The following is a 23407-nucleotide window of genomic DNA, read 5'->3' on the forward strand; positions in this document are numbered from 1 at the left end:
TGTGAAAGGCACTGTCGAAAACCGCTCGCGGTCGAGATTCCCAAAATGGTCATGTTGGAAACTTCTCCACTAGCGCGCATTTTCGCCCGCAGCTTCGAATTTCAATGGAGACTCATGTTGTCCTGCTACCAAACTGGCTCTATTGCTGGACGTGCGGAAAGATTTGCCATTTCGCCGGCTATAGACACGAGAATAACCACCGAGAGTCTCCAGCTCCTTCTATCCCTCCGACGTCTTCCACCTCACAAACCGTCAACACGGCTGTCAAGCTGCCCTCGTCATGGGCCGGTTAAACCTCACTGCCATCAACGTCCGCAGGACGGCGCTGGCCAAATTCAAGGCCAAACAAATCCCTTCGGTACCCCACTGGGTCGACATCATACACGATGTTCCGCCAGCACAAATTCTCGTCCGCCAGCAGCCTGTCAAGCATCCCTTAACCAAAGTTCGCACTCGAACCCTGCCAAGTGGAAAAACAGAACAATACGTACAGATCACTGAACCTAAGAGGCCCAAGTCTGCGAAGGCTCGCCATGTCTTCACTCCCAAACCATTGCACTACGAGGAGGATTCATTACGAAAAACCTTCTATAGCGATCACCCTTGGGAGCTTGCCCGGCCTCGAGTAATTGTCGAGACATCAGGAGAACAATACAAGAACGCAGACTGGTCAAAGGGTCTCATCCAGCCTGGGATCCCGCTATCAGGCGAATGTGTGGTGCAACGACAACTCTGGCTGTTAGAAAATATTCCGGACCTCACCGTTCCGCAGGCCTACGACATCGCACGGAAAGAGTTCTACACGCTGCGTCGACGTCAGGAGAGAAGGGATAGAATCGCGGCTGAAGAGGCGAAACACATGGGCGCTCGGTTTGGGAAGTCGGCCTTGCAAATCAGCATGGGGATTGAGAACGCAATGTACAATGATTGGGAGAGATGGAGCCGGCAGGTGGTCTTTGAGCAGACGTCGAGAGCTGCGGCTTTTGAGGGAACAATCGCTAGCGCTGAGGAGGAGGCTTTGAAGGACAACGTGCTGGAAGAAAGCACGACGCAACCGCTGCAGCCGGGAGGTCGACCTGCTATTGGGGCTGCCGTCTTTGCCCAGCAAGCGCAGTTGGATTCTCGTATATCGAGGCGTCCGGGTTCATTGTAGGAGGTCCAGGTGTACGTTGCTGAAGAAGGCTTCGGTTTCAACAAAATGTGTTATAGTACCTCAACCGCATGGCAGGACTCTTTCGGCTACCTGGACATCGCGACATTTCGCTAGACGACCGTTCGATCCTGCTCCACCCGGCGGAAACCAGCATCGGACGGAAACTCCTCTTCTTACCTTTCTCCCCATTCCAGTCCTCTCAAACGCGCCCACGACTGCCATTCCATATTTGTGATCTAATCACTGCAGCTGTCTAGGGCTCAGGTGGCCCATGTGGGCTGCGTTCTCTTCACGAAATCCTGCAACTCGACGAAAGATAGCACGTGTCCAGGGAGGGTTAAGTTGAGGATTATACGGACAAGAAACTCCGCAGACCAGCCGAACCAATGTAGCGGCTGTCTTGAGTTTGCTCCGGAACTGATACGCCAAAGGCGGTCACAATGGAATCAGCAGCATACCTAAACCCCAACACATGTTCTCTAAAATTCACAATCTGAAAGAGGGAGACGAGCTCCATCTGGGGACCCTACAGCATCAAATCAGTACTCGGTAGTTAGTTAGATAACGAGCCGTTCGGTTCAACTAGACATGTGTCCGTTACAACCTATTGGAACATCTTCGACATGAACGCTTGACTCGCCATAGAGGAGAAGGAGTTGTGAAGCACCATCCAGGCCCAAGCCCGAGTTCGAGCTTGCATTCGTCATCTAGCCATGGGGCATATCGATCTACAGGTGATCAACAAGAACTTGGAACGAAATAGTAGGCAAGGTACCCTATGCTCTTCAACTTAATCACCTCGAGAGAGAGCAAGACATGCACCCTGCCAGCGCAGTTCTTGAGCACACGGGAGACCATGTGACCCAAAATAGTTAGTTCCAAAATGAGGAAAAAGCAGCATGATAGCATTCCCAAGAATGGAGAACCGGCCCCAACTTTCTACCGCGCTCTTCGACCTCGAGCTCATTCCCAATCCCTCTTCACCATTCGTTATAGTCTTTGCGTCGGAACATCTGGAAACCACTCCAATCGCTGAAGGAACCTTATCTTATTGACCGTCATCATGTCTTTGCCCTTCCAAAACGTCTATCACCTCCGAACAGTAGGTGAAGCTTCATCCAAGGCCTGCTATGTGTGTCACAGACCCTCCGTCAAGGTGCTGATCACCCCTGACAATAAAGTATGTGTGATTCTTCTTTTCAGAACACGTTCAATCTTTGATTCTGCTCCATCCAATCACCATACCAATCGGTCTTGTTAGGATTTCTTTTATGTCTGTGTTTCCCACCTCAGCGACAGAGGATTTGCCTCCCCAGTTGTAGACGCTGAGGCGGAAGCTGCTAAGAAGAAAAAGGAATGGATGGACAAAGAAATTGAGAAGATCAAGCAGGAATATGAAGAGAAGCAGCGCAAGAGGAAGGCCAAGAAAAAGGCTAAAGACGACGACAAGGGCAAAAAGAAGGACGAAGATGACGACGACAAGGCTGAGAAAGAAAGGGATGACAAGGTCAGTGTCGTCTCGCCGATGATCGCACTCACCCATGGTCCTTGAAGCTAACGTTGCCACTGTTTGTAGATCAAAGCCATTCAGGCTGGTGCAAGTACCAGCAACAAACCGGAAGACATTCCTCGTGTTTTTACCCTGCACAAGTGAGTCATTCCTTCCTCCCTGCCTCCAATCCTTCAGTCTGATCGTGACAGAAATTTTTACCAAATGCGAATTGACCGGTTGCGCAACTTGGAGGTTGCAAAACGGAACCAACAACGCATGAAAGATCCCAGTTTTTTCCCTGCAGCGCCAAAGGGCGACATCTCCTGACTGACGCCAAATTGACACCCATCCCTACTAGACTGGTCTCATTTCGTTTCTCTCTTCAAATCGTGGGAATAGAGCACCCTAGTGACTCGAAATGTGGAGGCTTGACGGTGAGCTGGAGCTTGTCTCGGGAACTAAGATGACCACCCAACAGTCGCCATTTGCTTGTCGCCAGTGTGAACGCCTGTGCTGGTGGCATTCTGCTCGCTGAAAACCTGCATATCTGGTGCATAGTTATCTGCAGAACGAGTATGCAGCACAGCTCGAGGCCACTCCGGATTTAAGGCTAGCTTGCCCTTGTCAGCACTAGCGTCCAGGTGTGTGAAGTTCATCCCGCTGGTGGAGTCGATAATGTTGTGTCGTCTGTCTTCACCCATGCCCAGATGTCAGCAGAGGGTCAGCAACCATAAATTCCTCGTCCCATTCAGTGGGTCTGGATGGAAACAATAATGAAGGGACTCAGGTATCTCAGCCTTTGCTGTCACGACACGTGGTTGAGTAGAATATCTCTCGCCCGCAGGGTGCATACAAACACGAGCTCGCGTGGTGCAGTTCGTGTTCACTCGAGGCGAGGAAAAGCAGCTCGCAGGGATCCTACTGAACGTCGATACGACGATCCCGTTCTTGCAGTTGGGCCCCCCACCGAGCAGTGGCCTCCACCAATCTTGCCCGTTCAGGAGCTCGCTTGTCCATATGATGCCATATCCGGTCACCGTTGGGTCACAGACATGCACCGAGCATGGTCGAATTCTGATTCGCAATTTGCACTGCTTGAGGGCCACAGATCCTTAGCATGCTGGCATGGGGCAGGAAAACGCGCTTTGGGATCGCTGCTCCAACACTCTATACCTATCCCTATGCGGAGATGGCGGTTCTGCATGACAAGCGAGATCCTTTTGCTTGGCCTGCTAACCTTTCCATGTTTGGGGTAATGTTGGGGAATCGGCATTTGGATGTTTCCCGAACTAAAACTATTTGAGTTCTCACAAGGCTGAACGTCTCACCCAACACGTTGTTGTCCCGGCCCTTCCCGTTCAACTTCAGCTCACACTCTTCGGACAGTGTGGACCTCTCCCTACCAATACACCATGGTTCTCATGCTCTCGAAATCCATCCTGGATCAGCATCTGGAATTTAGATAAGCGAGCTGTTGGCACGTGGATTATCACAATAGACGGAGTGTTTCCGATTGTCGCTCACTCGGAGTTCGGGCGGTCTTTGATTGCCATCCTTCTCCAGGGTTGGAGTGGACCGGGTCCTGGAGATTCACGCCCAGCGGGACAAGGTGCAGGTCTGACGTTCGGCATGCCCGACGGTTCGAGTCAGCAAACCGGTTTCGAGCAGCAGTGTTCACGAGTTCAACGCCCGTTTGAAGACCATGAAACACGCCAAGCCGAGAAATGTGCTAGGGTCGACAGAACTTGCGCTCTAATACTCATTCTGAACTATGTGTGCCGCATGTCAGCTTCGAAGGATTTGGCAAGCTCGCTGGATCAATAAACTATGCAACCAGACGCTGGCCAAGGCAGCCACTGTTGCGGAGGTGATTTCCACAGCTCCGGAGGCTGTGAAGCAATAGTCGGCGACAAATGAGCCTTACCGTTCCTCAAAAGTGCTCCATCTGCTCCGTACCAATTTAGCGAAGGTTGCCCTGTAAGGCTGAAACCTACGAGTACAAACGCCTTCATCAACGACGACTTCATGAGAAAGCTGACACCGTATATCCCGAGAACGGCGACCACGGTTCGAGTTGCAGATTTCTGTCAAGAATATTCCCGCTCGTGGCTCACGCGCGAAAAAGCAAAACGACCTTGCCCCGTTGTCTTCGGACTGCACTGTGGAGATTCCACTCACGTTGTCCAGATGTGTTGAAAGGGTGTGCCACACCAGACTAGGACATGGGCACGCTTCGGTCGCCATCAAAGACCCTTTGTCTTAACTCATCCTCTATTGAACTTGTCATCAAAAACAGCTCCTATATGCGCGAGCGGAGGTCGGGACCTCACCACTGACCAAGGACAAGTGAGAGTGCAACTGGCGACCCCTGGAAATGACCTAGTAAAGGTGGGGTGATCTTTGTCAAAGGGGGTAGGTAGTCGGTAACACCAAACCGGAAGGTGTACTACCCAACACTGTGCTTACTCGCGCAGTTCTGACAGAAAAATCACTGAACAGAGACGACCAGACTAGATTGCGAGGATGTCTTTCCCGCCTATCTCGAAGAGGTAAAGAGCCATCCAGGTCCACCTGGAGAGAACGGGCTGCAGAGATCAGCAACTTCCTCTGCTGGTAAGTGGAATCATTCTGGCGCGCAGCTCGGAATGTCCCACGACGTGTGCGCTGAGAGCTTCATTCTGACATTAGGAGCCGAAAGAATATTTCCGCACAGGAACAAGGGCCCGTCAACCGTTTAGTATCCAGCGTGGATCCACGAACGTCATCATGCTTCGAACCATTCCTTCGCCGCGCTCTTCGACCGTTGACAATAGGCACCGCCAGGCGTCAAACAACGGCAAGCTTCCAGAAGTCCTGTCAACACTAGGCGACCTTGGCTTCCACCAGCCGTCGGGTTCCGACCACAGGTCTCTTCATATGGAGGGTGGTGGGCCTTACTGCACATCAAAGAGGGGTGAACAGCACATTGGAAAGCGTTAGTCATAGTCCCCGACGGACATATTCTCCAAAGTCCAGACAACGTCGGGAGAGGTGGACAATTGTTCATCAACCTGGTGTGGACATGAGCGGCACCTTTCCCACATCGCCTGGAGTTGTCTTAGGCACAGAAGCGCCAGGGGGGAGCGCTTCCCTCTTTCGAGCGTACGGACGTACACGAATAGTGTGATTCAGCCTTGTCGTCTAAACAACCCATAACCAATCTAAGTGTGATTTGTCCGTCGCGAATTCAACCATATGCCAGAAGAGGAAAATCCCAGGCGATCAAGTTTTGGTCCGTGATCGACATCCTGATCAACGCGAGCTTCGTCACAAGTTTCCATTCCCCGACCGTCTCATCCCAGGAGGAAATCTCACCGCGCTGTCGAAGATTGCTTTCCGACCGTCTCCATTTCCAGCCCCGAGCGAAGTCCCAGGTCCTGGTCCCTGTCCTTGTGCTGATTCTCCTCCTCGTCCTCCTCCTCCCTCTCCTCTTCGTGATGAGTTTGCCACCCGAACGCGCACTTCGTCCACCTTGCCCTTGGCCAATCCAAACCCCGGCGTCACCCACCCTCCACAACTGCAGCGCAAGCCCTGCCACGCAAACTTGCCGATGTTCGCCCCGCACCACTGCGTCGGGCACGTCAGTCGGCCGTCCAGCTGTCCCTGTGACAGGACGGGCCTCATCCACGACAGAGGATGGAGGAAGATGTGTGCGCAGGGGTCCCCTCCAGTCGCTGCCGAGGGGTCGCGGTGCGGAGGGGGTTTGTGAGGCAAGATGAAGCTGGATTTGGCGAGCAGGCGCCTGCATTTCCGGCATTTGATTTCCACGTTGGCGGGTAGCGGAGGCGCCGGGGACGGAGACGACAGGGTGATGTCCGGGTTGAGAATCTCGGTCGGCTCGTCGCTGTCCGGATCTAGTAAGGTGAGACTCTGCACTCTGTCGCTGATGGGGTCATTGCCCTCGCCTGCCCTAGCGCTTCCCGCGCCCGAGGACGGACCCTGAGCACCGTCTTCCTGGCTGTTCTCGTCATCTTCCTCATCTCGAAAACTGATGTGGTCCATCTCTGGCGCCCGGTTTTCGCTCAGCGCATCCAGCACGTTCCGTGAGTTCATCCACCGTCGGTAGATCTTGTGGCTTTCCAGTTGCTCCTGCGTGGTCGGGCAGCCCATAGCTTCGTACATGCGGAGCTGCTTGATGAACCCTGAATTGGGTTCGACTTGGGGACGGCCTTCCCGAACCAACGCAAGGGCCGAGTCGACTGTGAGCGGGGTTGGGGGTAGGGAGACCATCTCCGGCACGATTGATGCTGACGACGATGAAGCCATCGAGGAAACTTGGGTTGTGGAGTCGGCTTGAGATTGGGGGTTGACGATGTTTGCTGGTTGGCGAGAGTGCCAGAGCAGGTAAGCTAAGACGATTGTCGCAGAACGGGAGACACCCATCGCACTGGCAGATACATGTTAGCAACCACAAAATTTCCTTGTAAGCAGCAGCAACCTGCGTGTAACACGGATAAGTGAGATGGTAAACTTTTGGCGGCGGTTGCGACGGCGACGTGTTAGTCTCTCAAGGATTGCCAAAGCGATGTAGTTGCATCGCGCCTCTCAAACTAGTCTGATCAGTGACGGTGAATAGCATTCAATGACTGGCGTCTCCCGAGTGCCCTAGCTGAAGCAATATGGTTCATTGTTGCGACCGTGATAATGCCCCCTTTCCCCGTTCCAGGGAACTCAGCCTTGCAGCCCCCCAAAAGGCCAATCACGTGATTGGCCTGCCAAGAATTCACATGAATCATGTTGCTGGACACAGCTGATATTGGTCGAGCTGAACGAGTGTTGTAGCCTGAAAGGAGATTTGTTTCCACAGGTTTCATTGCTTGGTTTGAGCGAATAGGGCCTTGCTCCGACCCTGAGTGGCGTTTCTGCGCTGGGGGTTTGTTCAGCGTGGCAAACCCGAGATTCGGCCAAGCCGCCAAACGCAAAGCTTTGGGATTGGGTGGATACGCCTCATGGTCTGTTCTGGCCAGACGTACAGCACACACCAGTCGTTCAGAAGTACAGTCGGCGAAGCCGACTCTGTGCTCTCAGGAAGGGTGCTTTACGAGATGTGGACCAGCCTCTCAGCCTCTGGAAAACTCTGATCGCCGACGATTGCCAGCGGGTGAGTTCGATGAGAGACGAAAACCAGGCACAACGAACACGAATCCAGGGTCCAAGTGTCATGTGGGACAGGTTTTGTGCAGAGCAAGACAAGGGCTAGCCGTGGCCAGGAAGTCAAGGAGAAATGGAGAAGTCGACCTACCAGTGCACAAGAACTCCGCCCGGGATCGGGTCGAGGGAGCCATCTTTGAGGTGGGTGCCAGAGGTAGTCGATTGATTGGGCCTCGAGTGCTTCAAACCTTCGTGGATGAAGGCATTGCTCTGAGGGAAATAGGACAGAATATTCGACTCGTAGACGTCGTCCAGCGGGATGTGCAGGTGCTTGAACCCGCGGAGAGAGGCCCAGTCTTTTTGAAACTTCCAGTCCAACACCGAGACAACATGGGTGATATTGGAGCCCTGGAGGATCTTGGGACGACGTAAGGCTTGGAATCTGACCAGTTCTCGTTAATAGGGTGTCATCGAAACTTCTCCTTGACCCTGCCTGCATGGGGTTGACCTGGGAGGGTAGGGGGAGACTCGAGAAGCAAGTCGACACCAGCCGCCATGTTCACAGTGCCAATCGAAAGACATCAAACTGAACGACGTACCCATCAATGTACAAGTTGTAGCCTGGCACCTTGCTGGGCAGGGTTGGGATGTCCATATTGGCTCTCAGGATACCACCGGTCGGATGACGAACGGATCCGGGGACCAGATAGGGAAGAAGAACCGGCAAGGCTAACCACGTAGACACAAAGGGAAATTGGCGGTGAAGGGAGCAGTGACCACAATGTGGATTGTGGAATGATGATGGCCTTCTGTCTCTGTCTTTGCTTTTCCGGAGAGTGGGCGAGGGTCGCGGTTCGAGATTTCGATTCCTCGTGGGGTGGCTACTGTCGCTCTCTCGATGTGGATGAGATGGAATTTTTTCTCAGGCTCGTCGACACAAATTGAGTAGTGCAGGGGCGGCAGGGGATTGGTTCGTATGGGATTGCCAGGTCGGGCGGTTGGTGGCCTTGAGGATTATTATTGAGGCCTTGGAGCCCTTGAAGCCCTGTTTGAAGCCCTGGAAGTTTGAAGGGGAATGAAAACCCAGATGAGCCTCGGCTAATGCCAAGCCCAAGGCAGTTCGTCGCCCCAATACCGAAGATTCACTTTTACTTCCATCTCATCACCTCACTTGTACCTCACCTACATGTTCAGTACATTACAGCCACATAGAAACCCAGTGTAGGCGAGCGTACGAGGTAGTATGTGAGCCGAGCAACTCCGTAGTAATCTGAAATTGGTTCCTCTGCTCCATAATGTCGAACCGTGCTGGCACCTCACTCGGCACAGGCTGTGGCGTGCTTGCACTGCCTGTGGCTGGTGAGTTGTACGTAAAATGATCAGCAGCAGATTATGCTTAACTCCCCTGTCGCCCATTGCCGTTGTGTCTACCCGCAAGAGCCACGAGGGGCACAGGGGCACGGGCGAAACGTTGAGAAATCCAAAGGCGATTGTCAACAGGTCCACAGGAAAAGAGGGCACCAGTTGGTGCTGGTCTTGTACGGCGACGAGCAACATTTTGTCATCAGACCTCTCTGGCTTGCTCAGCACGACTCGTTCACAAGACGACTCCTCTCAGACTGCTGCTCCCGAGCCGGTATCCGGGTCTGCGTCACGATGGATATCCATTCTCCCAACCGGTTGGGTTCGGTCACCACCTTCCACGAATGGAATCGCAAGCGACGTTTGATGAATTTTCTGGAAAACAGCACCGGCGGGCACTAGCGACGTTTGTCTGCAACTTGTCGGTCTGGGATTTGGGAAGCTCGGAAGAGATGGTGGGATGGGGATTGGGGAGGTTGTTTCTGGTACCTGATAGCAATCCCCACATGTCCAAGGGGAATTGAATCCGCAGTGTGGTGATCCTTGCTGGGCTGGCCAGTCGCTCACTCCTACCGAGTACTTACTGCGAGCTGGGCCCCTGCTCGTCCGCGCCATTATTGATCTGAGATACGACGTCAGTCTGGGCCACTCGCAATGCTTCCCCCAGTTTCGTCAAGACCCGCTCCCTCAACCCAAGAGGGGACCTTCTCGCCATCTCGATCGGCTCTATGTCCCTGTCTGGCGTGTTGCTCCGAAGCCAGGCGCCATTTCGAGGCAGACGCACAGAATGCCTCCCCTGCGGCGCCATTGTCTGCTTGGAAACTTCACCCACCAGCCGATTGCCCATTCAGGCCACAGGCTGGAGAAGTTGATCAAACTGACCCCTTCCATGGCCAATTACACCGTTTCAGTGGCCTAATCGCCAGCCTTGTCGGCTTCCAAGGCTTCAAGTGCTCAAACAAATGACATACCACCAAGCTCCTGACCCGATCGAGTTTGTGCACACGCATGCTGCACGCTGCATCACCCCTTGCCAGCCACAAGAGACTATCAATCGAAAACGAAGCCCATCACCGACCCCTCCTCCTTTCAACTGGTCTACAATCTCCCATCCAGAGACGTTGGAAGCATGGAGTTGCAACCAGTCTGCAGCAGAAGGATCGCGTTCCGTGGGCAGGGGACAGACGAAACAGAACATGTGTTTATGCAAACTTGGATCATTTCGGGAGTTGCTTTCACCGAGTTGCTGGTGCCACCTCATCGGATTGATTGGGTGCCGTCCCATCGACCATTGTGAACGGCGTAGGTCCAATAGAGCAGGTCCACCGAGTGACACCGGTGCGAGGAGTATACCACTCTCCCCTCCGAAAAGGGACAGCAAGGCAGGTCTTGACTAAACACTGTGGGCTCTGTAGGGCATCACAGTCAGCTTTTCGTAGGGCAGAGTGCTCCGTACTCCGTATTTCAGTACGTAGGGCTAGAACCTGGTGTGCTCATGATGGAGATCGGGACTGATCACGGCGAGGGTAGAGCCTAGGTAGGGGAGGATTGGCGTGGCCCAGCCATAGAGTTGCACAATGCATCCCCGACATGGACGCTAGGGCGTTAGGACACCAACTCGAGTCAGTAGCGGTGCACCCACGTCGCCCATCAGACTCGGCATGCCCACCCACGCACGACCCTTGATTGAGGCCAAAGGTCAAATGACACCGGTCTCCAAAGTATCCTCTCCCGGGTTAACTCTCGTGTTTGATACTTCCTGAGCAGGGTGGTTCGCCAACACACAATGCACCGAGGGAGGGACCATTTCGTGCTTCGGAGCCGTTAGCTCCCGACTCATGGGATGGTACCAGTGCCAGGGATTATTCCCAGTCCCAGTGCCCTGGTCAGCGTGGTGGGCGCGGAACCTATGACGTGAAAGCACAAACGAGCCCTCGTACTCGCAGCCATCGGGGGCGACAAGAAGCCTTGGATCCAGGGCTGCATGAGAGCTAGACCGTCTACGGTGAATGCTCTCCATGCACGAACCCATCCAGAAAAACCTTGTTGCTGCAGCGAAGAGGATGGTGACGAGGTATAATCGATATGCGCCACCGGACCTCGTGATGTACACTCGAAACTCCCTTGTTCCATAACCTCCAGGATGCCAGAAAACAGGGGAGGACCTTTGGGGAAGGTTACGGGAAGGGGGGGGAACCATCAGTGTGCAAAAAACGGTGCCCTCGAGATCTTGTCCGTTTGTGGAAAGCGATGGCTGGGCCGCACGGAGGACAGGAAAAGCATCTCGCATCACCCTAGCTAAATTATGCAAAACGCAAACAACGCCACCAGGCTATGGAACCCGCGTTTTCCGGGATGCTAGTCATAAGGCTTCAGCTGGGACCGAGTCCAGAGTGGCCAACGGTTGGAGCTGGACCGTGGGCGGAAGGGTCACGACGAACAAGTTGACGCCAACCAAGTCGGGGTGCCCATTGCGGTTTTGTGGTAAGATGAGAGCATGATGATGATGCTGATGATGATGATGGTGATGGGTGGTGGTAGTAGTGGTAGTAGTAGTGGTGGTGGTGGTGATGGTGGTGATGATGATGCGATGCTGGGATGATGGGGGCACAGACGATGCCGTGCTGTCCGACTCTCAGGTATTCGTGTCACGGTATTCGTCCAATCACCACCAAACGGCCCACCGCAGAACTAAGAGAACTAATGCCTGCGAATCATTCCCTACGGCCATCAGCTCGCCTTACAGACCTCCAGAGCACCAACATCCATGGGCTGGGCTGAGGTCGAGCAGCCGTGGGTTTCATAGGGCTACTTTCTCCTCAATTAGGTCCCACCACTAAGCGGCCGGCAGGTTTTGGTGGGGGGGCAATCCAGCCTAGCTGGTCGTAGTAGCCCGTTGTTGCCCAGTTGTGTTGCAGGGGCCTCGCTCTTCTCTCTTTCCTCACGCCTTTACTTAGTTCCGTGGACAACTCGGTCCTAGGCTCGTTGTCTCAGCAGTAGGTGACCTCGATCCCTGGCGCCCTGACATGGGCGGGCTCGCCCTATCGGCTGCTCACTTGGAACTCTGGAGTCTCCATTGTCACCCATATTACCGCCTGGGGGGGCACGAGGTCAGCCCATGCCGCCTTTCTCCCCTCATCAGCCACTACTCAACCTAGCAAGGTTCGGTCTCAGCCATTCTGGCCTGCTTATTGCTGAAGGAGGGGGGAGTGCGTGGCTCATCATGCGCCCAAATAGCAAAGGTAGAAAGGATCAGAAGACTTCGTATGGTATGTACAGGAGTACCGAGTACGTAGGTCAGTAAACGAGGGCCACCAAGGGGCAAAAGTTGCTGACTCGATTGAACCTTGCAGCAACTGGGGGGAAGAGAGCCGAGTCGAGTCGCAGGACAGAGAGCCCAGGGCAGAAGCGGGACCCCCCTCCTCCTCCCCGACCCCGATGTTCCATCGCGGCGCCCAAGCCCTAGGGAGCGTTGGTAGAGAGAGGAAAGAGTAAAAAAAAAAAAGAACCCTGGCAGCATGGCCAGCCATAGGCCCAGAGCACCCCCCGGGCTAGCCCAGCAGGCAGGGTCATGTTTGGGGCTCCACCCTGCTGCTGGTGCGGAACGGCTGCAGCCTTTTTCTTTCTCGGTGTTTTACGCTAGAAAGCCCACGGCAGATCTGGGCTATGCGTGCCGTAGGGCTGAACCAGCCCAGCTTCCAGCCCAGTTCTGATCAGATAGCCTGACGAGCAGGCCAGCAAGAAAGAAGACCGCCACGGGCGCCTGCGCATGCTGCCGGCGCTCCTGGCTCTCTTAGAGTTTTCTGGCTTCCCCTCGGACAGCCCTGCTGCTGCTGAGATGTTTTTTGATGGCCAACTCCACTGGGCCACCACCACCACACCACCTCCCCCCCCCCCTGCCCTGGCCCGATTTGCGAAGAAAGTAGCAAAGCGCAATCGCATGGCGGCAAGCTTGTATTGGCAAACTTGCATTGACGGACTCCAGACGAGGCCCTGCGGAGCTCGAGGCGCTACTGGAGCGTGCCATTATTGCTGTCGCCCTAACACTGCTTGTCTTCGTCAGAGAAACTATTCTAGTAATTCCACGCCTTCCATTGTCAGTCCTTCCCTCGCCTCGACCTCCCCCCATCCTTGATTCTGCGAGACCTCGTACTCCCACCCCTCCTCCTTCGTACACTACGCTTGCTCCGGCCATTGCTGTGTCAAACCCAAAAAGACCCAAGGACGGAGAGGATCCTTCTGAAATATCCGCCCACCTTTGTCGTGGCCCTGTCCAGCAGCTGGCTGAGTTATCCCAGGAGACCCTGCGAGGGCGAATCCTACAAGCAAATCATCGTCTGCGACCTTCCCTCACCTCCCATCCTCCCTCACACCGCATACCTCTCTGTTATGCAGCATGTCTATCGTCGCTCCTCCTACTTGCTGCTCGCCTGACTGTGGCTCCCCAGCCCGCTCGGCACACCCCTCTTAGGCCGTTCCTCATATCTTCAATCCTCCGTTGACTGGGTCCTCGATACTGTCCTTTCCATCCTGCAACTCGTCCACCTGGGGAGAGAGGGAGACGATATAGGCCCCTCTGCTCTACATCCTGTCCTTACCGCCATACTCTATTGTAACAACCCTGTACTTTTTTTCAAACCCACGACATAGACTGCTACATTACCTATTCCCTCGAGGGAAGCCACACCCAAACACCACCACCCCCCTCCCTTGTTATATCATACATTGGCTAGCGAGAGCACACGAACAGGTTTAGCTCTCCACTATTGAGGATATACCGCCCAAGAAAAAGAAGAGGGCACTCCAGGAAACCAAAGCATCAGGCACATGTGCGTCGCCTAAGTGACGCAAACGACTCAGCCAAGGCATACATCTCCGAGCACGGGGCGTCCGCGACGAGTTGCTGGCCCTCGCCACAATCAGGTCCAACCAGCGGAGGTCCGTTCCTTGCAGTATAACTATCCGGCTGAGCATCTGTCGCCTCCCACACTATCTTCTGATGTTGCAGTGGCCCCGACTCACATAAAACCATGGACATCCGCAGGACTGGGACCGCCGGAATGCGGATACCACTGCCACCCTGCCGAGACAATGCTGCTACACCTCGATCTACTTCTCGGTCCAACTCCCAAACCTCAGAGGACTCTCTTCGACCCCGAGACGCCATGGTCATCCCTGGCGCCCGCTTCAACGACGTCCCTCCACCGCTACCACCCCCTCGATACAGTCACGACTTGGCCCAGGGAGTCGACCTTGCCTGGAGGTGGGCCAACGGCGAGCATCTCGATACACAACGACAGTTGGCACCCATCAAGCCGGGCTCGAGCCTGTATGGTGGCTATTTGGATTCGCGGAGCAACTTGAGTCGTGCTCAAGACCTTGACGAGATGGACCTTGATGATGACTATTACGCCCGCCGAAGCAGCAACGTCTCGACGGTGAGGTCACCGTCACAGGCCGACATACGTCTGGCCGGTTCAGTGCCCGCCTTGATTCGGAAACCGCCATCTCCCACTCTGGGGAGTCAGAGGTGAGTCAGCCAGGGTTTTTTTGGCCAATTTCCAAATTTCCAGCCCTTGCGGTGTGTCGTGGTTTTACCATGTCTTTTCATTCTGTCGCAATCGGGGCGATACGACATCGTATTATTGAACCGGCGAACGCTCCACTGACGTGTTTGTTGGGGGGGGTTGCCTGGTTTCCCTTTTTTTGGGCCCTTTTTTCCGGTGGTTCGCGCGCGTCGTGGGGGCTAACTTGCCGCCCGTGAGCCGTTAGCCGCAAGTGGCAATGGACGTGGAATGCTGATGAGATGTCCTATTTTAGATTACAAGGGGAAGTGCCCTTGGCCCAGCGAAATTTCGACCGTTCGTCGCAAGCATACGACCAGCGACTTTTGTCCAAGATTGGGAAGTCGAATTCGCCACCGCGACATCAGCGTTCGGGCTCGACAGAGTCCTCGTCTTATGGCACAAAACTTTCCCTGCAAACAAAGGAAACCAAAGTGCAATTACTGTCAGCCAATGAGCTTCCTTCGGCGCTCTATGATCCGGTGTCCAGATGGATCACCAGTCCGGTATCAGCAGGCGTCTCACCTGGATCGCGGGCGGGCTGGCGTGACTACAACATGGATCATCGGAGTCCTTCGATGGAGAGCGCGAGTAATTCTCTCGTATTGGACCCAGAATTGTTTCTTCAGCCTCGACCGAGTGGTGTGGCCATCGCTGGCGGCGCGCCGCCGGTATTCGATGAAGCAGCCAGTGTTGCCAGCCGCTCCCACCGTGGCAGTTATGACCAGGGATTCTTCGCCGAAACAGAATCCGACCTTGGAGGCGAAGATGGCCACACATTCCGCAATCTCAATCTGAGCGACCGACAGGAGCAGCAGGTGGGTCGGCGATCTTCTAAGCAGGGCATGAAGCGGAGGGCAGGGTCACCCCCATCCGATGTGGCTCGGGACGACAAATCCCCATCACGTGGTAATGCATCGGGAGACTTGTTCCCAAAAGTCACCACAACCGCATCTGCACGGTCGCCAGTGTCGAAGAATCATCAGCCAAAGTATGGATCTGTTTCGTCCACCGCGTCGAGCGTCAGGCACAACTCATATGCATCGTCTGTGGCTCTTTCAGTGGCCGGCAGTAGCATGACCAGCATCTCTTCCTTCGAGCGACAGTCACCGCTAGACCCTGCTTCACAGGCTGCATATATAACCTCGGCCCAGCCTGTTTCGAGCCCTGCCACGTCAATTGCACCCTCTAGAAAACACTCAACTCAGTCTCCGCTCGATACAAAACCTCCCCTTCCGAAGCCCTCTACGCCGTCCGTCATGAGCGACTCGAGGCTTCCTCCTGCGACCCGCGTGGGCAATTACTTTATCTGCGACTGCTGTCCCAAGAAGCCCAAAAAGTTCGACACAGAGGAAGAACTGAGGTAAGTGGACAGCCCTAGAGAGAGGGTTTTTTTTAAATTTTTGTTTCTCGATTTTCCCTTTTGCTCTGCCCACCCCACGCTCGGGCCCGCGCCTCCTCCTCCGCCATCTCGTATCCGTGAACGTTACGCTGATGACCGGCCAGAGCGCATCAAATGGAGAAGCAGTACACCTGCCAGTACTGCAACAACCGGTTCAAGAACAAAAATGAGGCTGAACGTCACCAAAATTCTCTACATCTACGCCGCCATTCTTGGTCGTGTGCGGCTATCACGAGGTATGAGGCCGCATTTCACCCGACCTCTTTCCCTCCCGTTGGTGTCGCCCCGGCCGATATGTGCGGCTATTGCGGCGAAGAGTTTCCCAATCTACCGCAGCCAGACTGGGATCGCCGGATCGACCACCTCACCAATATCCACAAATTCGGCGAGTGCAACCAGTCCAAGAAGTTCTACAGGGCCGATCATTTCAGACAGCATCTCAAGCACAGCCACGCTGGGCAGAGTGGGAAGTGGACTAACATGCTGGAACATGTGTGCTTGCGCGAGGAAGTCCCCCAGGATCCCACTGGAATTTCACCAAGTGGAAGTGATTCGAGCCCAGGACGCGGTCCCAGCGGCGTCTCCGACCGGCCGATGGGTGGTGCCACGATTGACGAAGCCCAGGACGAAACTTGAAAGGGCGACATTTTGGAATCGGGATTCGGTCCTTACAACCCCTCTATTTTCTGCAAGGATGGAGAGGGTAGGTTGAGGGTTGCAACTGATATCTACGGCCGTCGGGAGGACCCGAGGTGCAGGATAGGCATGCTAACCGGCTCGAGACTTGTCTGGCGGCTGTCGACCCCGCCATCCTTTGTTGGAGTTTCCTCTCTGGACTGCCAAACCGTCGCCAATGACTAGTCCTGCAGATGAGTGCAGAGGGATCCAAGGATGCCGATCCCAGCTTGACCCTGTGCCTCTTTTCTCCCGCGAAGGGCCTGGGGCATGGTCGGGTGGCCCGTCGCCGGATCCTCTTCGGCCATCGACCCTGTCTACTCTCCTATGTCATGCAAAGAACTTCGAATCAAAACGATTCGTTCGCAGGCCAATGACAAATGTATGCGCGACGATGTTACGATTCGCAACCACCCGCGGACTGGAGGCAAAGGGACAAAAGTGCTGCTGCCCGGCCAATGAACTTGTTTTTTTCGGCAGCGTTTATTGCTTGTGAGGCAGCAAATGGCAGTCTCAATGATACCATAATTGACGTCAGACTATAACGAGGGATCACATTTACGACGCTACCCTGGATACTAGCTACAAGCATGGCACTAACTATGCCATTGTATCATGCTCCTGTGTACTCGAGAAACAATTTACATGTCGCACACAAGACGAAGTGTGGGCAACAGGCCCTGGTGGCACAGTTTAACCAACACAGTGGATCATCGTCCAGGCACCGCTCCCTCGCCCACCATGACCACTTTTCTTTTTCAAGAAAACTTGCCCTCTTCGGCAGAATAAAAGGCACCATGCTCCCATATCAGGGGAGGGGAGGGGGGGATCCTATGCGGCATGTGTGGAAAATATTCGATGGTGATGTATCCAGGCCACATTTTTTAAACGCTTGCGATTAGCGGACCACGGTTGCCCTGCTGTCCATTGGTGCCAATGGATACGCCTTGGATGTGCGGCAAAGCGTACTCGTCTTAGACCATACGCGATGCCCACAGGCGGCAAACATATCACCCTGGGCGAGGGATGCAGAGCCTCGGACCGTCTGTGGGTACATCGGTGTGCTGGTCACGGCGTCGACGATGCTAACTACTAAGCTTTTACCTGTGTGCAGTCCAGGGAATGTGGAGAACGAAGCAGAGCTCTGGACCTCTGGAGGGGCCAAGGGATCCCCTTCACTACTCTGCCCGAGCAGAACCGACGACTCAATGGGCCTGTGACTATCACAAAGGTGCATTGGACCTATGGCATCATGCCACGCCCCTAAAGAACGAACGAACCAGAATCTCCGACCTGGAGGCATCTTGCTATCATCCGTGGTGACCGGCGGGATCAGTCATTGGACGTCGCTCACAACTGCTCTCTCTGACCAGTTGGCCAAACCCAGAGAGGCAGAGCAGCTCAGAAATTGACAAGCCACAACGCAAACAGGCTGCTGACGACATGACCTCGTTGACCCCTCATCCGGCATCTTAGTGCTTACCGCCCATTCCAGGAGGGGACCTCTGAAACTTGGTCAGTGTACGGAGTTTTGATTTGGGCTCCTCTCGAGATCGGATCAGCAAACGGCCTACCTACAGAACGGATCGGAAAATGACCAGCATATGGGTTTGGAGTTTAGCCCATCTGATTAGTGGGCAGTGCAGGGCCCCTGGGACGTGATTCGAAGGATGGGAAGGAGAGCGACGGTTGGAAGGATTTTCCCAACCCCCCCTCTTTGACAGAACCAGAACCGTCCTGGTCTTTTAGCTGGAGCGCCTTGTGTCAACGCCAAGGGCCATCTCACAGTACAGTACGTACCTCTGGGGGAGAAGGGTTTGCAAAGTGCCGCCGTACCACACTGGATTTCTTTCCTCGTCAGCAAAAACTGATTCGTATCACCACCGCCAACAGCTAGCGCTTTCGGTAAGAGCATCCGACCACCACGACCATGTGCTGGGCCCCTTCGGAAATCCGACCCCCAGGGTTCGCCAAACGGCAATGGAGCGACCCATGGGCCAGCCACATACGTTGTTTGCGTCAACTCCCTTGACCTGTTTCAGCGGATAGGCGGTCCCTCCCCCCTCCTTGCCACAGGCGGTGGAAATCGATTTGGCCAGCCATGACGGAACGGGACACGACGGAAAGAATTGGGCGGTTCAAACAGTCACTGTGCAGAATTGCGATGTAACATGATGGACGCCAGGTACCACGGGACCATTACAGATAGAGAAGAGACGGAGGAGAACAAGAAGAGGTAGGCACGATACAACCACGGCACACGAAAGTGCCAGGTTGGAACCTTCGACAGGCATACAAGGCTATCGAGGTGCAGCTTGGACCGGGGCCTTGAGCCACGGAATCACACCCGTGCAGACACAACACACACAGGCCTGGGCGAGAGGTCAGTTGACGGGGGCTCCCTAGGGTCGCAAACTGACCGTGCTCGTCCGGGCCACACCATCACAAATCAGTCGGAGCGCGACCAGAAAAATGACACTATCTATTCCCCATTCTGATTCTTTTTGTTCCTTTTTCCTTCAGCATTTTCTTTTTGCGGTCTAGGAGCAACTTTCTCATCATTTCCAGGTGCCCTGCAACGGCAAGCCTGAATTCCGTGCCTGAGTCGGGAGGACGAGTCATGATAGAGGGGATATGGGAACCTCTAGCCTCCTGGGCTACATGGGGTACAGGGAGACGGCCTTGCTTGGACGAGAACAACCCGTGCCCTACCAGACTCTTTTGGTCTGGCGTTGTCGTGTGCCGAGTCGACCGTGGTCCAGACCTGTTCTGAACTTCGTTCCCTTCGCCCATCTCATGTTCACGGCCCTGGGCCTAAAGCAGATTCGGTATATCGTCCGATAAATACAGAAGAGCACGGGCTCGAGGATTCAGGGACAACGCCGATCTGGCTTGTCGTGACCCCCAATCGAGATGTCCCAGCCGAATGGTGGTGGGCGACTTCTGTGTGGTGTCTCCCCACGACTGGGCGTAGTGACGATCGTCGGCGCAAAAGAGGAAGGAAGATAGAGGATTGTCGTCGAGAACAGCAACAGCAGCGGCAACCTTTTCCAACGGTGTCGAGCTCAGCACCATTCGAGCAACTCACCCTCGCATTGCCCCAGAATCCTTGGAGGTCATCCCAAGGCTTGTGATTCTAGCCATCCATGGTCCAGGAGATCCTGCCCAATGGCCAAAGCATGCGTGATGCAATGTCTCCATGGCACGAATCAAGTCCCGCTACATGGCAGACCCGTTTGCGCTTCATGAGTCATGGGTCCTCACCGACTTCAACCGACGTCGAGGCACGAATGGCTAAATCACACATGCCGTTGTGTATTCTACGACAGAGGTTGCTCAACCTGCCAACCAATCCCTCGTTGGCCAGTGGTCTGATCAGGAGCGACACACAGGGAGACGGAAAAAAGGACCAGTCGCAATCGTGGTATTCGTGGCATCAAAGGAGCGCCGGCGGGTTCCCTGCCCTCGGCCTTGTCCTATAACTTTTGCCGCCACTTCACTGACCTGCCTAGAATAGACTGCAGAACTACCGGCATATCCTCCTCCCCTACCCTACCTACTCCACATACCTGTCTGAAAGAAAGCCATGGCGGCTACAAATGAAAAGGGACACCGTTGAAGACTCGGAAGAAACACCTGCTGCTGCTGGTGATGATTGATTCGGCTCCGGAAGACCGCAATTCCCACACACTGCTATCGTTGAGCGATTCTGTTCCTGATGTGTGGCGTGGGTCTAGCACCACCAGATGGGCGGTGGGTTGGTTTCGGTTTGTCATCGCTGCGAGCATGACGACGAGACGAGGTGGACGGTGTCGCTGCTGCTTCAGCTGACGTCCGGTGGCCAAATGCACGGGGCGGAAAGGGTCGACATTGTTTGATAGCCCGTATCCGTTTAATCGGAGCCGGATGAATCAAGGGGGTTCAAGGTACGTGCCATTAGGGTAAACTCGCATATGCTCTGCGTTCCATACAGGTGGGTGCTCTCCTACTAAGCTATCCTACGGACGGCACCATGCCCCATGCCGCATGCCGGCTGAGAAGCGACGACACAACGAATCGGCTGTGTCGATTCCAGCAAGTGGTCAGGTCGTGGCACCCCCGGCTGAGATTCGGCAGAAAAGTTATTAAGCAAGCCAGCGTCTGATCTGGACTGTTGACTGTTTCTTACGTGAGCGAGGGACGCGGTTGCCAAGTCGCCAGGGCATCTGGGCACCAGCACTGCTGCTGTGCGTGAGAGCGTGGCAAAGGTATGTGGTAAGCATACGGCGAGGAGGGAGGGATGGATGGCTGGACAGGTGACAACGAAACGGCAAGGCAAGGCTTGGTGCTGCAGGACAAGGTCTCAGCCTGATGGGCCATCCTTCTATCACCCCCGACATATATCAAGGCGTCTTGTCGACGTTTGACCAGGTACCCTTGATTGGCCAAGTCTCCTTGCTTCCTCCTCGTATCACCTTCATTGCCTCATCTTCACCCCGCCTGTCTTCCTGTCATACTCTCGGAGACCGGTCTGTCTGTCCTTAGAATCCCTTTCTCACTTACTTACTTCTTTCCTTCCTTCCGCCACAGCAGCATCCAACCGTGCATCCTCGGTCTGGGCATGGGCGATGGGCCCAACTCAGGCTATCCCTGGGAGGCGCGCGGAAGTAGCCTTGGAAAGGCAATTCTCCGCGGGAGGAGGGGGCTCTACGGTGGTTAGTGGTGACGATGACGATGACGATGACGATGACGTTGAAGCCGACGACAACGGACCCGGGGGGAACGCGAACGGGCGGGCGCGCCCACTGTCCGTCCATTCGGCGAGTTTGACGAGGAGCATTATTTGAAATCGATGATGCTGGACGGCGGGTGATACACGGCCCCGGCCCTGGCAGACGACTTACCTGTTGTGAGCCAAGGGGGCCCGGGGGATGATGGGGGTTCGTGTGCTATTGTTTTGTTGTTCCTTTTGCCCCAGAGGAGGGAGGACCCCGAAAAGGGAATTATCTCTGTTTGAACAGCGACCAGGATCGGGTTAGTATAAGATACGGGGGTTGAGGAGGAGTACGAGGTAGTAAGTACGGGTAGTAAGAGTAGTGGTAGTCATACGAGTCAGCGGATAGATAGACAGACACACAGACACACAGATATAGCAATCGCCGCGCTCTCCGTTTCTGCCGGCGCAATCAAGGCACCCCAGGGGGAAAACAAACGAGAGTTTGACAAGAGGTGAGAGAGGAAGGGAAGACGGACTACGATGATTGTTGGCGAGCCACAGTCCCCTGCCCACTGCCCACGGGTAATGGATATTCAATCCTTCCTCCCTCCCTTGGAAGTAATACGGGGTACATCTTACTACTGCTGCTACTAAACGCCCGTAGGCACGCACGGGTGTACGTACGTATGGATGAGCAGGGAGGCGGGGGAGCGTAGTAAGAGCAGGCTGAAATAGGATAGAATCGAATAATATAAAGAGATACTGCCTATGTAGGCAAGTAGGCAAGTATGTACTTTTGTAGTTCAGATCAGATTCCCGTGTTAGGAGTGGCGAATATGAAGTTTCGGGTATGATATACTGTAGACACATCATACAACTCACAGAGAGAGAGACAGAAAAGGGGCGGAGGGGGGCGCACCAAAATGGTGTCCATGCGTGTAATTAAAAAGTAATCGGTTACGAAACGGGCAGTAGAGGCGCCCAGCCAACACAGCCAGCCAGCCAGCGCCAAGGCGATGGAATGGTAAGCGGAGGAGGAGAGGAGGGAGAGCGGAGGCGACTAGTACGCAGTATTACTATTAATACTACGTGGACGTACTCTTTCTGCATTAATGCCTGTATGTATGTCTGGCTGGATGTGTATGGGTTGCATACATTTTGTTAGGGCACTTCTGCTATCCTGCCATTCTGTCATATTGTATTATCACATATGTACATCCACGTGAGGCTCTGTGTCTGTGTGCGTGTTTGTGTGTGTACACATCCCTTGAGAAGATGGGACGACCGCCGATGGGAGGATGGATCTCCCTCCTCGGGCAGAAACACTGCGGAGGGCATGAATACAACAACAACAACAATGAGATCAACGACAAGAACAAATCTCTACCCGTCTTGACACCGGCCTGTGGCTGTCTGGACCGAGCCAGGACAGGATAGGGCATCCATGTGCGTGTATTATTGCCCCCATCCCTACCTCCGCCCTCACTCTGCTTTCTTCTGGTTTTTCGGTGACCCAGGTCGCCAGGAATCACTCACCCCCCTCCCTTCCGGATGGCAATGATACTCTGACATTCCATCCGGACATCATACGCCGCTGTGTGTCGTGTCACCGTTGCCAAGAGACTCAAAGGTCGAGTCGAGTCGAGTTAAGTCGAACTCACCGCACGGGCTTGCTGCTGCTTGGGCCCTCCTGGTCTCCGCGGCGCCGCGGCGGGTGCCTGAGTCGTCTCAGGTTGCATAGTATGACGATATACCCTCGATCCGTATTCTTTGCCGCTCGGAAAAACCCCCTCCCAAACGCGAGGTAGGGAATATGTATGTATGTACTACTGTGCAACGTCCTAGGGTAGCATCACTCAGTGAGGGAAAAAAAGGGTGTATGTGCCTTGAAGGGCACTCCACCGGGAAGGCGGATCACGGCATAATATCAAAT

At 54.6% G+C, this 23407-nt stretch overlaps 4 protein-coding genes across 4 annotated transcripts; 3 read left to right on the top strand and 1 right to left on the bottom strand.

Annotated features, from left to right (window-relative positions):
• Nucleotides 1-280: 280 nt before the first annotated feature.
• Nucleotides 281-1153, top strand: AYL99_08902 (hypothetical protein; the record flags this gene model as incomplete). Its single annotated transcript, XM_018840410.1, has 1 exon — nt 281-1153. One exon carries the CDS (start codon nt 281-283, stop codon nt 1151-1153), a length of 873 nt encoding a protein of 290 aa, XP_018690157.1.
• A 1063-nt stretch (nt 1154-2216) lies between these two features.
• Nucleotides 2217-2972, top strand: AYL99_08903 (hypothetical protein; the record flags this gene model as incomplete). The annotated part of the gene is made up of 4 exons (XM_018840411.1): nt 2217-2333; nt 2415-2660; nt 2730-2803; nt 2855-2972. The coding sequence occupies 4 exons, from the start codon at nt 2217-2219 to the stop codon at nt 2970-2972; spliced, it is 555 nt and encodes a 184-aa protein (XP_018690158.1).
• Nucleotides 2973-5951: 2979 nt separating this feature from the next.
• AYL99_08904 (hypothetical protein) lies at nt 5952-8430 on the bottom strand (the record flags this gene model as incomplete). The annotated part of the gene is made up of 3 exons (XM_018840412.1): nt 5952-7071; nt 7927-8217; nt 8375-8430. 3 exons carry the CDS (start codon nt 8428-8430, stop codon nt 5952-5954), a joined length of 1467 nt encoding a protein of 488 aa, XP_018690159.1.
• A 5737-nt stretch (nt 8431-14167) lies between these two features.
• On the top strand, nt 14168-16739 carry AYL99_08905 (hypothetical protein; the record flags this gene model as incomplete). The annotated part of the gene is made up of 3 exons (XM_018840413.1): nt 14168-14667; nt 14958-16064; nt 16208-16739. The coding sequence occupies 3 exons, from the start codon at nt 14168-14170 to the stop codon at nt 16737-16739; spliced, it is 2139 nt and encodes a 712-aa protein (XP_018690160.1).
• Nucleotides 16740-23407: the final 6668 nt, after the last annotated feature.

This window comes from Fonsecaea erecta (genome assembly GCF_001651985.1).
Source record: "Fonsecaea erecta strain CBS 125763 chromosome Unknown Scaff8, whole genome shotgun sequence".
Classification (NCBI taxonomy): Eukaryota; Fungi; Ascomycota; class Eurotiomycetes; order Chaetothyriales; family Herpotrichiellaceae; genus Fonsecaea; species Fonsecaea erecta.